Source organism: Myxocyprinus asiaticus, chromosome 24 (genome assembly GCF_019703515.2).
Source record: "Myxocyprinus asiaticus isolate MX2 ecotype Aquarium Trade chromosome 24, UBuf_Myxa_2, whole genome shotgun sequence".
Lineage (NCBI taxonomy): Eukaryota > Metazoa > Chordata > Actinopteri > Cypriniformes > Catostomidae > Myxocyprinus > Myxocyprinus asiaticus.
The window spans coordinates 4,498,267-4,516,303 of NC_059367.1; the positions used below are offsets into that span (position 1 = coordinate 4,498,267).

At 38.0% G+C, this 18,037-nt stretch overlaps 1 protein-coding gene across 1 annotated transcript; it reads right to left on the minus strand.

Moving 5' to 3' along the window:
- Positions 1-1,160: 1,160 nt before the first annotated feature.
- Positions 1,161-17,058, minus strand: LOC127415425 (BCL2/adenovirus E1B 19 kDa protein-interacting protein 3-like). Its single transcript, XM_051654135.1, has 6 exons — positions 16,934-17,058; positions 7,950-8,202; positions 7,164-7,245; positions 6,915-7,021; positions 6,254-6,409; positions 1,161-2,954 (listed from the first exon to the last, which is right to left on the minus strand). Exons 1-6 carry the CDS (start codon positions 17,055-17,057, stop codon positions 2,906-2,908), a joined length of 771 nt encoding a protein of 256 aa, XP_051510095.1. The 5' UTR covers position 17,058; the 3' UTR covers positions 1,161-2,905.
- Positions 17,059-18,037: the final 979 nt, after the last annotated feature.

Sequence of the window (18,037 nt, forward strand, 5' to 3'; positions counted from 1 at the left end):
AAGGGAGACCTTTTAACTGGTTATGTTTTCTGAACTCTTAAACTGAGGTTTCAGGGTCTATCAAACACATTTCACTTCACAGAACATGTACTTCAAACAAAACTTCAAAGTGTTTGTGTTTCTAAGATACTGTAAGGATGAATCACGAAACCTGTCAAGAAAATGTCCAATTCATATTTCACAAAAATATATATATACTATAAAGAAAATAAAGCCTATTTTAGGACCATTAAGATATTTTGTAATGTGAAATTATTTTCAAAACAATTAAGCTCATTTTTTATTTTTGTACTTCTAATAATTCTCATTACTCTAAAATGTTATTGTTTTTTAATTGTGATTTTTCTAATCAGCGTAAATTAGGTAAAAAAAAACAAAAAAAAAACATTACAATAAATACTAAATATTATTATATATATTAAACATATATTTGTTTATTTTTAAGATTTACACATTTCAATTGTACGACAAATTTCCATCAAACTGAATTTTGTATTATTTAAAGAACCTACATTATTATAAATGAAGCATAAATGTGAAAGTATTTACGTTTAAATAAATACTTAACATTATGCTTAATCCATAATGTTAATGTTTCCATCCATTCTTTGATGGAATTATTCCCAATAATAATTGATAATGCTGTAATAATTGATTTTTTTATCATTGATTTATTTCTAATTAGCGTAAATTAAGGGCAGTGAAAAAAATATTACCAAAATATACGCTATTTTTAAGATTTACACACTTCAATTTTATGAGTAATTTTTAAACAATATACATAGTTATAAATTAAGCGTAAATATAAAGTATTTAAGTTAAAATAAATAGATCATTCTTAATTCATAATATGTACATTTCGTAACAAATTACTCAATTCAGTTTGACAGAAATTTGTCACAACTGAAATGCGTAAATCTTAAAAATAGACTTGATTTAAAATAGACTTTACAAATTAAATATTTCCTCTTTTTTGCATTACAATAATGAGAATTTGGTTGGAAATTGTGCTGTCATGAAAATAATGCCACAATTAAAAAAAAAAATATATATATATATATATACATATATATATATTATATATATATATATATATATATATACAAAAAAAAAAAAAATATATATATATATATATATATATATATATATATATATATATATATATATATATATATTTAGGTGAAATATGATCTGGACATGTTTTTGACATGTTTTATGAAAGTCACCTGTATGTATCTGAATGTAAACCTGCTAAAGTATTCTAAATGAGTAGTGTAAATCGTAAATCTGTAAAACTACACCACATCGCATAAAAATATGTACACAGGGTGTGGGGTCATCAGATTTGTCTCTACTGTCTGGCATATGTTATTTTGACAAATGCGCATATAATAGCATATAATAATAAATTATGGAAACACTTTGCTTGGAATAAACTAACATCAACATGGTGTTCACAGTAAAAGCAAAGGCATTGCATGATATTCTCATAATTTAGTGAGCTACAGGATAAATAATCAGCTCAAGCCAAAGGGAGTCTGCAGCGATCCTCATAAAAACACGTCTACAAGAGGTACGACAAGCTCATGTTGGGTTGGCAGATGTACCATCACAGTGGAAACCCTTTGGCACTAAGATACACAGTCAGAGACTGCTGTGAGCCTGGTCTGAGACAGCAGGATATGCATTAAGGCAAATGAGAGTGTATTTGTGCGTGTGTAGCCTTCCTAGTAACTCCACAATAAACTAACCTGATTAGTTTGGCTCTTAAACTGAAGGGTGGGCATGCATGTTCATACTAAGTTGTTTTAAACAGAAAATCTTTTACTGTGATTGCAAAATAAGATGAAAACAGTGGGGTTTATATTTATTATAAGGTAATGTTGATTTAAAAGTCTATTCCATGTCACTTGCTTTTATATTTACATACTCTAATGCTAGAGAGAAAGTATACTTTGGCTTTCCATGTGCCACTACGACGCAAACTGCATCATCAGCATGTTTGGACTGTCCAAGTGCATCCCAGTTTTTCTAGACATGTGGACGGTCTGCGTCATCTGTGCATGTGCCTGGAGTTGACTGTATTAAAAAGTACCACAAAGCAGCTGCAGTGCGCATGCGTAAAACGCATTCATACAGGCTTGTGGTACAAAGAGTATACTTTGAAAGGCTAGTGCGCTCGACCGTGTGAGAGATGTAATGGGGCAGATAAACTAAGCATACCCGAGCCTTAAAGCCCAAAATACTTCAGTTAGACGCAAATGCTAGGCGTCTGCGTACAGGACATGTGATGCAAATTTCGTCATTAGCACAGTGCGCGAGCACTGAACGCGTGGGGCATGATTTTTCTAACCGCGCATACTCTGAACGCGCAGTATGCGCATGTATCCTGAATTATTTGCACTAATTAGTGGGTTCACAGGGTGGCAACACTCACATTTGAGCTGTTGTTGTCACGAAGAAGCACTAGAAGATGTACCTGCTTGTGTATAACTCCATCTAACATCTTTAAGAGTCTAAACTCCTAAATTGCATGACATGAGCAACAAAAAAAAAAGACAGATAAAATGAGCTGTTAACAGTCGAGTGACTTTACAGATGGCACTATGATTCTGTCCAGTGGTACCTAAAAAAGTACATGAGATATTGAACACTCCCAGCCACACCCAGGCAAGCTAGCAAATAATTCAGTAGATTTCTGCATAAAAGAAATAAAAACATCTAAAACAAGTCAGTAAGCTTTAGAGCGCAGAAATGGCAAGTGTGTGATGAAAATTAAAGAAATGACAGATGGGAGTATAAAGGAGGAGAGAAAAAAAGAGGGAGGAATTATCACACATGTTTGGCCACTGCTTTGACGCCACTGCTTCAGATGGGGCGTCCAGGCACTGGGGTCTGATCTGGTTCAAAATGAGCTTGTGGAAGGTGAGGTCAACTTTTTCCCAATGTAGACCCTATGAAAAAAAGACATACATTTAAGGGGGCCTGGGTAGCTCAGTGGTAAATTATGCTGGCAACCACCCCTGGAGTTCGCTAGTTCGAATCCCAGGGCGTGCTGAGTGACTCCAGCCATGTCTCCTAAGCAACCAAATTGGCCTGGTTGCTAGGGAGGGTAGAGTCACATGGGGTAAAACTCCTCGTGGTCGCTATAATGTGGGTCGTTCTCGGTGGGGCGCGTAAGGTGAGTTGAGCGTGGTTGCCGCGGTGGATGGCGTGAAGCCTCCACACACGCTATGTCTCCATGGCAACGCACTCAACAAGCCTCGTGATAAGATGCGCAGGTTGACAGTCTCAGACAGGTTGACAGTCTCAGACGCGGAGGCAACTGGGATTCGTCCTCCGCCACCCGGACTGAGGCAAATCACTACGTGACCACGAGGACTTAAAAGCACATTGGGAATTGGGCATTCCAAATCGGGAGAAAAAGGGGAAAAATCCCAAAAAACAAGACATACATTTAATATACTGTATTTTCCGGGAATAAAGTTGCACCAGAATATAAGTCACATCTGGTCAAAATCGCTTTGTTGAGAGAGAAAAAACAAAACACAGATAAGTCGCATTGCTGAATAAGTCGCACTGAATAAGTCGCATTAGGACCCGTGAGCAGCCGCCAACTTCCATTCAGCCCTTCAACATGTCAAGACATGCAATGTGAAGATTATCTCAGGAACTACGCATCGTTTCACACATTATTTGGCCTTGTTTTAATCGGGAGAACCTGCTTCAATTACTCTTGCGTAAAAGTTTTTCATATTCTGTTTATGTTTCATGGAAAATAAAACAAGATAATAAGACACACGACTAAGCCACATCTGTTGTATACAAATAAAACAATAAAACAAAATGCCTATTGTCTTTGTACTGTCTATCTGCAGATATTTCTGATATTTGCAACCCTCTTTGCTATGCAATAATTATCCGGTTCACTGATAATAGCAATAAAATTTGCTTAAAAGTTTATGCGCTAGGAGGTGGATTTTCTAGAGTTTCGCATTAGTTAAAATGCGCATGGAAGTGATGGAAGTTTATTCGCAAAATGATGACGTGTTTTGATCATTTGTGCACGTGTTAAGAGTGTGCGATAGCTTAATGTGACTGGCCCAACGAAACCCAATTCTTCGAATATAGCCCTTAATCAACAGCTTGTCTTTAAAGTGGGTCCTCACAATCTGCCAGAACAAGGTATGTGGACGCTGATGGTGTGTGGGCATTGCAGCCCTCATTATATCAGATATTTAACTTATTCTGCAGCATCTCCTGGCAAGATTTATTAAAATGAGGTACAATTGCTACAATCCGGCAAATAAAACTCTCTCTGAAGCAAGGAGATCATTCAGCTGCTCCATCATGACAAGGCGGGCTCCCTCAAGATGATGCACATGACGTAGTGGATGGAAACACGTAACGATTTGTATTTTCTTTAGTCACATTTTTAGAAATGCGCTTAAAAAATGTGAAACACGTCGATGGAAACCCAGCTTATGACTGATGTTTTCATCAGTTTGTGTGTAAAGCTGTGTTTTTATGTGTCTGTGTGTTGGATCAGCCAACATCAGTTAAGTTTAAATAATATAAATAATTCGCTTAGGACTATAAATCGCAGGACCGTTCAGATGATGAAATAAATTTGACCTTTATTCCGGAAAATACAGTAACTGGTCTGCTTTATTTTAGAATCTATATTTAATAGGTATGTAGGTCTACAGAACAAATTTTATTTCAACTTTTCAATGTGCAAATTTAAGTCAATATTTACTAAACATTTTGTCCTCCACCATAGTTGAAATCTCGTTTGTGCTCCATATGTTTAAACCTAGCACGTCATGACATACGAGAACCAATTAAGTTTTTTTTGCAATTCTTTCTCCTTGTATCATGTTTTGAATGGGCTGTCTGTTCCTCACTCAAAGCTATCATATGTCTTTAGAAGACTTGGAAAATAGCACGCAAGTAGTATTGACTACTTTTATGATTCATTTTTGGATCTGGACAGTAAAATTATTTAATACTTTTGTTACATGGAAAAATGTGATGAGCGTGAGTAAATGTTGACACTTTTTTTTTTTTTTTACACTTTAAATACTAAAAATATAAATACATTATTATTTTATTGACTTTGCAACAAACTATGCCAGAAAGAATGTTCTATATACACCGATGAGCCAAAACATTATGACCACCTGCCTAATATGCTGTTGGTCCTCCACAAGCCGCCAAAACAGCGCCAACTCGCCAATGCATGGACTCCACAAGACCCCTGAATGTGTCCTATGGCATCTGGCTCCAAGACATTAGCAGCAGATCCTTTAAGTCCAGTAAGTTGCGAGGTGGAGCTGCCGTGGATCGGACTTGTTGGTCCAGCACATCCCACAGATGCTCAATCGGATTGAGATCTGGGGAATTCGGAGGCCAGGGCAACACCTTGAACTCTTCATCATGTTCCACAAACCATTCCCGAACAATGTATGCAGTGTGGCAGGGTGCATTATCCTGCTGAAAGAGGCCACTGCCATCAGGGAATACCATGAAGGGGTGTACCTGGTGTGCAGTGACCCAGGGTTTCCCAGCAAAACATTGCCTAGAGCATCACACTCCCTCCACTGGCTTGTTGTCTTCCCACAGTGCATCCTGGTGCCATCACTTCCCATGGTAAACGGCACACACGTCCACGGCCGTCCACGTGATGTAAAAGAAAACGTGACTCATTGGACCAGGCGACCTTCTTCCACTGCTCCAAGGTCCAGTTCCGACGCTCATGTGCCCATTGTAGGTGCTTTCGATGGTGCACAGGGGTCATCATGTCGGTTCGGACCAGACGGGATAGCCTTCCCTACCCTTGCGCATCGATGAGCCTTGGGTGCCCAACACCCTGTCGCAGGATTTGGTTTGTCCCTCCTCGGACCACTGTCGGTAGGTACTCACCACTGCTGACCGGGAGCACCCCACAAGCCTTGCCGTTTCAGAGATGCTCTGACCCAGTCATCTGGCCATACCAATTTGGCCCTTGTCAAAGTCACTCATGTCTTCACTCCTAACCATTTCTCCTGTATTCAAAAGTTGATTACGAGAACTAATTGTTCGCTTCCCATCTAATCTACCCAGACCTTGACATGTGGCCTTGTTAGGAGATGATCAACGTTATTCGCTTCACCTGTAAGTGGTCAAGATGTTTCGGCTCATCAGTGTATATGATCATCAGAAATTATTAGTGTTCTACCCATATGTACAGTTAGAATGTGTTGGCACTAACCCTAGTCCCAGTGCCAGGATGTGGGTGAGCAGCAATGATGGCATGAACACTTTGAGGAACTCAGCGGAGAACACGCCTCCTTTCTTCATAGCACCAGTCTTCCTCATGCTAAGAGACACTGATCCAGAGCGCTTCGGGTGACGGAAATGAAACTCCCTGCAACAGGTGAAAGACGATTATATTTTCAGTGGAACTGTACGACTGTGAAATCAAGTACTACCACAAACTCAAACTTTATTTCAAAAACTTCAGTTTTGTTGTGAGTTTGATACCTTGCAAGGCACATTTAATTTTCCCAGAAAATAAGAAATGTTTGTAAAGTTGCACACAAAGTGATTTTGCAGTGCATTCAAGGTACTGTACACGAAATCGAACCCATGACCTTGGCGTTGCTATCGCCATGCGCTATACCCTATATCTCCAGCCGAATACCATATTTTTCTGCTTTTAAATTAAAACAACTATATACTTCTGGGGAATATTGTATTAAACTGGATTGTTAGTTCATCCTGTTCAGAAACCAGCAAGGTATTAATTTGCACACATGGAAACAGATGTCCGTATATGGGGAAACTTAACGTTGATCACATCAGTGCTAAGTTGAGGCACTGTGGGCATATGCACAAAACACATATGGCTTTAAATGAATACTGTTACTTACTTTGGGGGAATGTTTTCTGGTCGACTGGACCAGTCTGCCACCCAACCCTCCCCTTTATTCATTAGAATATCATCATCTCTGTCCTTCTCCACACTGTCATCCTCTGACTGGGAAAGATGAAACAAAAGAGACAAGAAGAGTTGTAAAAACACAGTATTATTTCATATTTAATTCCAGACTCTATCACTATAAGACTGTAGCTGAAGAACGACTCTAACAGTAGATTCATATATTGCTTGCAAGTCTCACCTGACAGTCTCTCTCGCTCGGCATCTCCACATCGAACATGATCTGACCCTCATCGTGATCAGGACTGTGAGGTCGTGGTGGGCTGTAAAAGCACAGAGCAAATGTAAAATACAGATTAAAGGAGACAAGAAAACAACAACGATGTTTGGAGTGAATTATACTGCATTTAGCCAAAAGTAGCCATTGTAATAAGAATAAGAAAATAAAGATAAATATAACTCTTTTTTTATTTTTTTTATCTGCTTACAATATACAGTATGCTGAAGGCATCTGTCTCCCGTCTCTTTTATCTCTCTTTTTCCACTCTTTCCTCCTTATTAAACGTGCCCTCATTGGAACGCTCTTTCCACTTGAATGGAAGACTGCTTACATGGAAACGTTGTCTGTGATTAAAAACCTTCTATCACACAGCACGTTTGCACACGACTGCACTATTTGCACTGAATGAATTCTGTCCATTTAGTCTCATTACTTTTAAAAGCCATTTAAAAGTATGCCAACAGATAACTGTTAAACAAGACAACTAATTTTCCAGGAAACAAAGACTTCTGGAAGTCTGAGAACCAGCTCATTAAAGTGATTTGTTTGCGAATCAGAGACCACTGGTTGCGCTATGATTTTAAATCACTAAAAAGAACCGGCTCATCAGAGTGATTAGTTTCAGAATCGGACTACACTGGTCACGCTGTATGTTTTTAATTCAATAAAGAAAACAGGCTCATCAGAGTGATTCGCTTAAGAATCAAACGGTTCACTAGAGACCTTTGCTGGGGTATTTTTCCATACCTGTTGCAGGATGAGCTACTGGGGCTAGACTCGTGCTGGGCATCGAGCAAGATTTTCTCCATGTCACCGTTATGGATGGAGGAGGAGGACGGTACATGCTCCAGTCCTCCTGTCAGAACCTCCTCTTCCTCCTGCACAGCCTCCAGGGCCTGTGAAGCCTGGGACTCGCCTTCATTCCCATTCTCCAGCAGGGAGGGCAAACTGGGGTTCTGTAGCTGAGTGTTTCCATTTATCTCCAGTTCCACCCAGGATCCTGAAAACCAAAGAGATTAGCATTGCTTAAAATTAACAAAATGTGACGCACGATTGCATTTAAATGAACCATGTTCTACACTTTTGTAGCATTTAATTTTTCACCCCTGAATTCCTCTGACACTGTTACTCAGCGTTTCTTGCTGCAGTTTTCCAGACTGTCTGTTCCTGGAATTAGACAGGGTATTTTTGCTATTGTACCTAAAAAACTGCTCAAATTACACAAATTACACCTTTAAGACTGAGATCATGGTTGTGACATCATAATGATTTCTAAGGTATTTCTGAGTTATTTATAATTATTTCAATATATCTATAATTATTTAAATATGACAGTATATATTGCATTTTTTTTTTTTTTTTTGAGGGCCTTTCTCAGAAAATATTTATATAGGCGATTGATTGTGATTAATAAGATTAATTCATCAGCATATCATGTAATTCATTCAATTAAAAATGTTAACTGAATGATAGCCCAAGTTATTTTTTCCCCCTAAATATTTCCCTGGACTTTTTCCTATATTTTAATTAAAAAATGTGTTCAAGATCACAGAGTCACAAACACAATGAAGCATTACGAATCTCTCTGTTGACCCGGTGTGAACAAAAGACACGTATGCATCTCGTCTGACCCTCACTGTTGCTAGGCAACACCGAAAGCTCCACAGACAGGTCCCATGATGCCTTAATAACATGATCTGGTGTGATGTGTGCTCCTCGAGACATCTGAACAGCAGAACCAGCAGAAACTGAGCTTTTCGAAAACACTTTTGAAAACTGCACCTTCGCATTGTAGTGTGGACAGGGAAAACAGAGCTATTCGAAAATGATGTATTTGTTGTCATGTGACACAGTCATGTTATCCATTCAACCCAAAACAATCAAGATGGCGGCCCCAGTTGTAGCGGCATTGTTGTGCCTGTTATCCATTTGATAGCATTGTTTTTTGTTTATATATATTATATATATTTTTTATCCCCTTTCCCCCTCAATTTGGAATGCCCAATTCCCACTACTTAGTAGGTCCTCATGGTGGCACGGTTACTCACCTCAATCTGGGTGGTGGAGGACAAGTCTCAGTTGGCTCCGTTTCTGAGACAGTCAATCCGTGCATCTTATCACGTGGCTCGTTGTGCATGACACCGCGGAGACTCCGCATGTGGAGGCTCATGCTATTCTCTGCTATCCACGCACAACTTACCATTTTCAAAGTGTAGTATCGTCCCAAATGGAACACTTAACATTATTTACTACACAGAATCATTTGCCGTTTCTTTCATACCATATTAAATCGAGTGCATTAAAAGGTATTAATATCATTGATAGAGAATTAAAAGTAACTCAATTAGCTGATGACACTACACTCTATGGTTGCAACTTTTGAAGTTTTTATCTTTATGATTGTATTCATACATTGTTTGATCTTATTGAACATTTATATAGAAAAACTCCACAGTTCTACCACCATTTGTGGACTTTTCAGACAGTCCCTTACCACACCCTCCACAGTATTAGCACGTTTTAGCACAATGTGTGGACATTTCAGACGGTCCCTTACCAACCGCAGGCACATTTTCCAACTTACATCAATGTTAAATTGCCGATCTGGAACGATTTCACCGTGACGCCATCTGACCAGCTTAAATACAGGACAAATCACGTATTTTACGGGACGGGTGGCAACCCTACTACACTCTTCATTCAAAACAAAAATCTGATTCCTACTGCTATTGAGGTAATTGATGAGTTCTCAAAGGCATCTGGTATATACTTGAACTTGACTAAATGTGAACTACTGGCTATCAAGGAATGCTCTGAAATATCTTATTGCAGTATCCCAATAAGAAATGAGATTCAGTATTTGGGAATATTGATTACTAAAGATCAGAATAGAAGATGTACTCTAAATTTGAATCCTATTATTACAAAAACTAAAAGGAAATTAAACCAGTGGCTTATAAGAGATCTTTCATTAAGGGGCAGAATTGTAATTACAAAGGCAGAAGATATCTCTTGACTAACTTACTGTATGCAGCATTGGCTTTACATCTTGCAAAAAAATTTGCAAAGAGATTTACAAAGTGTTATTTGACTTTATATGGAAAAACAAAACACATTATATAAAGAAAACAATTATGCATTCATATGAAAACAGCGGCCTCAATTTTTTGGATTTCGCTACATTAAATAATACATTTATGGTTAATTGGCTTAGACAGATTGTTAGAAATCCTACTTCCATTAGGAACTTGATCCCCTTTCATGTACTTTCAAACTTGGGTGGTACACATTTTTTCCTTAGTTGTAATTATGATGGTAAAATACCAATAAAACTGGCTGAGTTTCATCGCCAGGCCTTTCTCTCATGGTCCATGATACACAAACATAATTTCTCACCTCACAGGTATTATATATGGAACAATAAGTACATCTTATATAATCACAAATCTCTTTTCCTTAAATACTGGTTTGATAATGGCATTATATTGGTGGATCAATTATTTAATTTAAATGGCTTTATTTTTTACTTAAGAGTTTCTGACTCATATCCCTATAATATCCCTGTAACACATCCCTTTCCCTCTAGAAATATATCCATAAGAGCTTTGTTCCAAAGAGATGTTGTAACTCATATGTGTGTTCATACTGGAATTGTTTTACAGACAGTATTGTTTGGGAAAAGGTTTGGCTTATACCTAATCAGTATCTAATTACAAATAAAGATAAGGAAGTTTCATTTAAACTCATACACAGGATCTACCCAGCGAAACATTATTTTGTAAAAATTAAAGATAACATTGATGTAAGTTGTACCTTTTGTGATAGCTGCTCTGAAACTGTGGTTCATTTGTTTTGGCACTGCCCATTTGTAAGGCCTTTTTGGCTAAATGTATGTGATTTTATTGTCAAGTATATTGATGATCAGTTTGTTTTATTGAGGAAATATATATTCTTTGTCTCCTGGAGAATCATAAAAACAAACATAGTCATGTTTATATGATATACCTTATCTTTTTACTGGCAAATTTTCATATTCACAAATGTACGTTTTCTTTCAAAAACCCGGCTTTATATTGTTTAAAAAGGAAATGGAACATTATATTGCCTCGACTGTTCGATTCTCTGTGAAACAAAAGGCAATCAAAACTGTTACAATTAGTAAATTCTTTAATATTTTTATATAGATTTGTATTAAGCTCCCCCTAGTGTATAAATATTGTATTACATGTACTGTATGGTGTTGCAAGTTTTGTAACATGTGATTTTGATAAAAGGATAAAAAAAACAACAAAAAAAACACTTTTATCTCAAACAACATACATATTCACACAGCTTGGGGTGATGGTGATCATTCAACTCACATTTGTAAGGTGCTGTTTCTGCTGAAGTTTCACTAGCTGCTCCATCCTTTATTATTTACAACTGTTTTGTCAGACCAGCAGCTCAGCCAGGTAACTTCGCCCCTTCCGCTATGTACGGCATGCCGCATATGTCCCGAGTGCATTAAGTGTCCAACATTCCACACTCCGGTTTTGTCGGTTGAAAAAGTGCCTCATTCGGATACTTAAAGTACACTTATTTTTGCTACATTTTCAGTATTAACATACTACTCGCACTACTTGCACTACAAAATGGCGTAGAATAGTGCAGAAGTGTGCGGTTTGGGACACACCTAAAATCTTTTCACCTTACAGTTATGTATTTGCCCAGTTATGGGCCTGTTGCCATGGCAGTGCCCTAGTCCAACATTCCAATGTCTTTTCATGAGAGAGGCATCTGATTTCACATACTTGATTTCAAGAAACCCAACAGTGTTGGGTAGTAACTAGGGTTGGCGACTGTACTGTATGAGGCGGGATGTCCCGTATTTTGGCCAAAATTATCATTTTGTCTCATATTTATGCACTGAAAAATCTAGGGTGCCTGATGGCAGCATAAATGAACTATAGTTCACATAAATGATTATTCACTTGAGTCCCGCACAGCCATAAAGGGACTTTGCTTTCCTTTTTGAAGTGAAATATTGTGTTAATTTCTGCTATTTTTTTACTATCAGTCAACTCGGTGGGTGTAGGGTGTTTTCTATTTTTATTACTTTATATTAAGTATAAACCTTTATGTTCAGTGTAATATTTTCACCCTAATTACATGTATAACTATCAAGTGATATTTAATTCTATGATCAGAACTGCAAAATAGGGCTGAAATGATTAGCTGATGTTATCCACAATGTCGACAATAAAATATTGCCAACAAAATGTTTCATTGTCAAACAGTTGTTTGATCGAGATCATATGAATCTCTACTGATGGCGCGCGAGAGTATGAGGGAATTATAATGCAAAAATGTTAAATAAGTAAATACAGAAGTAGTGCCATCGTGAAATAAAGCGGAGCCGGATCTGGCATTGCACTTAAGCAGAACTTGCATGTCAGGGCGTCCAAAAAGGAAACACCCTGGCGTTATATCTTTAATGCATCCTTTATTAAAGTTCAAATAATAAGGAAGCGGGCCATGTAAATAAACTCCAAAACTGGCATTTCTTTGTGCAGTCAGTACCGCTTATATGAGTTGCGTGAAGTGACCCAATTTAAGGGGGAGAGGTTGAAACTGCACCCAGTTGATGCACACTCTGACACGAGGACGCTCGTTCCTCACGCGCATTTGCTGCAGCTAGATTATAACGTGATGGCTCGTGACATATTGAATCATAATATACTGTATGTGGCATGGTGTGTATCTTATCGTGAATAAAATCGGCGAAACACAGCTCTATTAAGAAGAGAGAGTTTGTTTTTTGTGAGTTAAAAATGGATCGAAGTGACCAAAAAAGGTGAGAGTGTAATCTTAGCCCATTATACACTATATACAAAATACATATTTGATTAGTCTTTTTTGGCTTGTTTTCCAAAATAATATCTAAAACTCATTTAAAACAACGTACATTTACTTTAGGAGCTGTACTGCAGAAGAAAAAATTGTTATTGGAGAAAGTTGAATAAAATATTTAATATTTAAATATTGTAAAATATCCAAAAATTCTTAAAACAAGATACAGTACTGTGCAAAAGTCTTAAGCACATAAGATGTTTCACAAAAGCATTTGTCTTCAGATGGTTATTTATATCTTCAGCTTTAGTGTGTCAATAGGAAATATAAATGTTAGACTCCCAAACATTACTTTTGCAAATAGAAAAGATTAGAATAGAAGAACAGGGAGCCCTGCAACAGATGTCATGGCCCCCACAGAGCCCCCCACTGAACATCGTGTCTGTCTGAGATTACATAAAGAGACAGAAGCGACTGAGACAGCCCAAATAGATAGAAGAACTGTGGTGAATTCTTCAAGAAGCTTGGAACATCCTATCTGCCAACAACCAAGAAAAACTGTGTCCAGGTGTACCTAGGAGAATTGGGGCTGTTTTAAAGGCAAAGGTGGTCACACCGAATATTGATTTAGCTTTTTTATGTTTACTGGACTTTGTATGACATTAAGTGATAAATAAAAACTATTTACGGCAATATTTTTGAAGACATCCTCACTATGCAACATTTTTCACAAGTGCCTAAAACTTTTGCACAGTACTGTACATTTACTTGAAAGCAACATATAAGATATTTAGACTTGCTTTCACAGAATACATTATATCTTGAATATGAGTATATTTTTCTTTACTGCACTGGTGAAAAAAGTGAAAAATACACTTATACTCAATATACACTCTCTCAAAGCAATTCTAAATATCTTATATGTTGCTTCTCAAGTAAATGTATCTTATTTTAAGGATTTTTACATCATTTTAAATGGAAAACAAGACAAAAACTCTTGATAACAATATTATTTTTTTGCAGTGAATTTTTTTTTACTAAATTAAACTTCCAAGTTGAAATAAAAATCCAAGTTTTTTTCCTTGTAATTCAGTGAATGTCATTTAGAGGTATTTTTAAAAATGATTTTGTCCTCTTTATTGTTAGTTACCACATTTAATACAACCTTTTAAGGTGAGGAACAAGCTAAATATTCGGTTAAGAGTTAATGAATAATCGTAGCAATAATCGCCTGAATAGTCGAATAATCGCTCGAATAATCGTTACATTAGTCATTATTAATATAATCATTAGTTGCAGTCCTACTGCAAAATCTTTTTTTCAATATCTTCTGCTTTAAATAGCTTCAATGTAGTTAGCTACTTTTGTTAGTAATTTGTAGTGTAGCTAACTATTTTTTTTTAAAAGTGTACCTTGACTGTATTTTAACTAATTTAAGTTATGACTAGCTTGTAGCTTCACTGAACCCCAAGTATTAAACTTTGGCGCTCGTCCCCACACCATTTGTGCCTCAGATATGAAAGGTACCTCAAATCTTCCGGCTTAAAAACTGTACTATTTTATTGTTAGTGATCCGATTAAATATTTTCACCAGGCAGATAACAAAATAGCAAAAAATACCACAGACGTACACTGAACAAGGGACCTGAGCTAGGGATGTGCGAAACCAACCAATTTTCATAATAGAGCACAACAGTCTGGTTTCGGAAGTAAAAATCCCATTCATTTCTTCCACCACCCTGGCACGTCCTTCCCTATTCCGAGCCATAGCTCGAGACCAGAATATGCATAATAACAATATAATAACAGAGACTTGTGGGTGGGCTCTTTTGACTTGGGCCACTAAGTAACCACCTAGAATACCCTAGCAACCACTCAGAACACCTTAGCAACCATATAGGAACATCCTAGCAAGCACCCACAACACTCTAGAATTGTGGTGGCGAGTTTTCCTTCAAAACAAACATCCTGGCCATATTTCCACACAAGGTGGTGACGGACTACATCAAGTGTCGAAATATTCAAATGAATGCACAGATAACACACCAGTTCACTGTTATTCAGCACACACAAGCTCGAGTTACACAATTCACTGCTGTCGATCTGTTAATGCGCTGATCCTAGAACAGCTCTAATGGAATCTGCCGCCACAGTGGAGCGGGTTGGAGGGGATTATGTAATCTCTACAAGAGCGAGGTAAATGAGTCCATTCTCTGCTTTTCACTCTCCCAAACCAGATCTGTCTGTGTGCCACAGACGCTGAAAAACCTACAACAGTGGGTTAACCACCATCACAATAAAACCGTATGACAAACGCTCATTTTCAGGAGTTTGTACCTCTCTGATGGTCAGAATGGTAAAAAGTCAATACATTTACATGAATGTGACAAAATGACAGCAAAGAGGAGACAGACAGAGGTTGTGTCTACAAGTATAGTGAGCTCCCTACCTAGGCAGCATTTAACAAACCAATGATGTCCAAAACTGCTGTCTTAATAGGCAGCTCTCTAGGTTTTGAGACACAGTAATAGCTTCTCAAACCATTAGTAAAATATGAGCCTACATCCCACACGGAAGACTGTAAACAAAGTTGATTAATACCCAATAGCCACTTAATGCCTCGTACACATTTACGCATTTTAACACAGTCACATTCAGGTTATTTCCCATTCTGTTATGGAACACCCCCTTTTCACAATTCTCGATAAATATCCCGAGACACCACTTTTAAAGTTCTAGGGAGGAATCATGTTTAGACATGTTTCTGGCCTAGTACAGCTTCAGAGATGCTACTTCCTTTCATACATCACATTGTATATTGAATTACTTGATAACGTCACTTTACAGATAGTACAAATCAAAACCAGACAAAATGCAGACAGATGTAGTCTACAATCTATGTCATTGATTTCTCTCTGTCATGTTTTTAAGGCTGGATATTGGTTCTACAGTGCATGCATTATCAATCATAATGAATCATTTATTATGGTTTAACTAATGCAATCACCAGACATTTGTAGAGTATAGAAATATATGTAAATGCATATGAAGTTTCACCTAAATTCCATTCAAACCTGTGATGGTTGTCCAAGAATTAAGAGTATAAATTCGGTTAGGGTAATTCTTGCTACTAGAAGACTTAAAAAATATATTCTGTAACTATAAATGCATTTTAAAAGCTATTTAAAAACCCTTTGTCTAAACTCTAGTCAGTACTAGACATCTTAGAAAGCGTGCTTGAGTTGAGGAAATATTATTTGCTCTTTGCTTGTGCAACCAATTTTTGAAGGCAAAGACGGTCACGGATATATTGCAGACACAATGCATCAAAACAACTGATAAAATGTGATTCTGTGCAATCCTACTGCTGAAATATATAAATGTAAAATAATTATAATATTAATGCTGCATGCAACTGTTATATTTAAACTACAGCTGTACAAATATAGGTCTAGTTGTTGCTAGCTGTGAAAGTAAAACTACTAGGAACAACCTTTCAGAATGGCACAAAATAATCAATACAAATATAATGCAGTGCCCAGCCAATAACCCAAATCAACTGCATCAGTTTCTTTAGTTGTTTTGACATCTGCTTAGTCCCGCCTCCTCGGCATATTAACCTACTGTGGAACTAGCGATTGGCTTGCGTTCCATCAATCATCAGCGAATCCTGCTCAAACACGTTCTCATTGGCGCTCGCGCTATGACGCAACAACGCGTTCCCGCCTTCTTACCCCTCCCTGCACGAGCGAGGAGGAAATTCCAGTCATTGAGCGAAGTGAAACAATAGATGTTGCATAACAACGTTTTAAAGCTCCAGAGAAACACGTCCGCAAACAGCGGTTTTAAAGCGACAACAGAGTCACTCCCGAGTTTCTCCTGCAGAAATAAAATACGTTTACCGTTGAGGCCCGGTTCTTCATTGTCGTTGAGGTGCGCGGCGGCTGTGCTGGACATGTTGCCTCTCCAGTCACTCACCTCCGTCAACACAGCGCACTCCCGCCTAGCCCTCGTGAGCGCGCACATGCGTCTGCTGCCCCTGAATGGCCCCACCTGAACGCACGTTTGACGTCAGCACATTCAGAACCACTATGAAAGTGTTGGCAGCAACTGTTAGAACATGTTGTGCATGTATTATACGTAATTTTATAAACATTAAGTCTTTGGGAGTTAGTCTAAGTCCATGCTAATTAAAAAGTACCATGGTAAAGGCTCACAGTAACGTGGTAATGTGTTTTTCATACAAGTACAGTGGTAATATGTTAGCTTTCTTGGAGTACTATGTAAAAATAACATAGTATATTAATTTTACCGTGGCTTCTTGGACATATAGTGGGATGGTATTCTTTGAAGAACCTTGAAGTAAATACCTATATGAGTATGGTACGATTCAGTACCATATTTTGTCTATATGATTAATTTCTGGATGTCCTATTTGGTCCTCTTAACTCAGCAAAAAAGAAACGTCCTCTCATGTGTAAATATTTGTATGAACATAAAAAGATTCAACAACTAAGACATAAACTGAACAAGTTTCACAGGCATGTGACTAACAGAAATAGAATAATGTGTCCCTGAACAAAGGGGGGGGGGGGGGGGGGGGGGTCAAAATCAAAAGTAACATTCAGTATCTGGTGTGGCCACCAGCTGCATTAAGTACTGCAGTGCATCTCCTCCTCATGGACTGCACCAGATTTCCCAGTTCTTGCTGTGCGATGTTACCCCACTCTTCCACCAAGGCACTTGGAAGTTCCCAGACATTTCTGGAGGGAATGGCCCTAGCCCTCACCCTCCGATCCAACAGATCCCAGACGTGCTCAATGGGATTGAGATCCGGGCTCTTTGCTGGCCATGGCAGAACACTGACATTCCTGTCTTGCAGGAAATCATGCACAGGACGAGCAGTATGGCTGGTGGCATTGTCATGCTGGAGGGTCATGTCAGGATTAGCCTGCAGGAAGGGTACCACATGAGGGAGGAGGATGTCTTCCCTGTCATGCACAGCG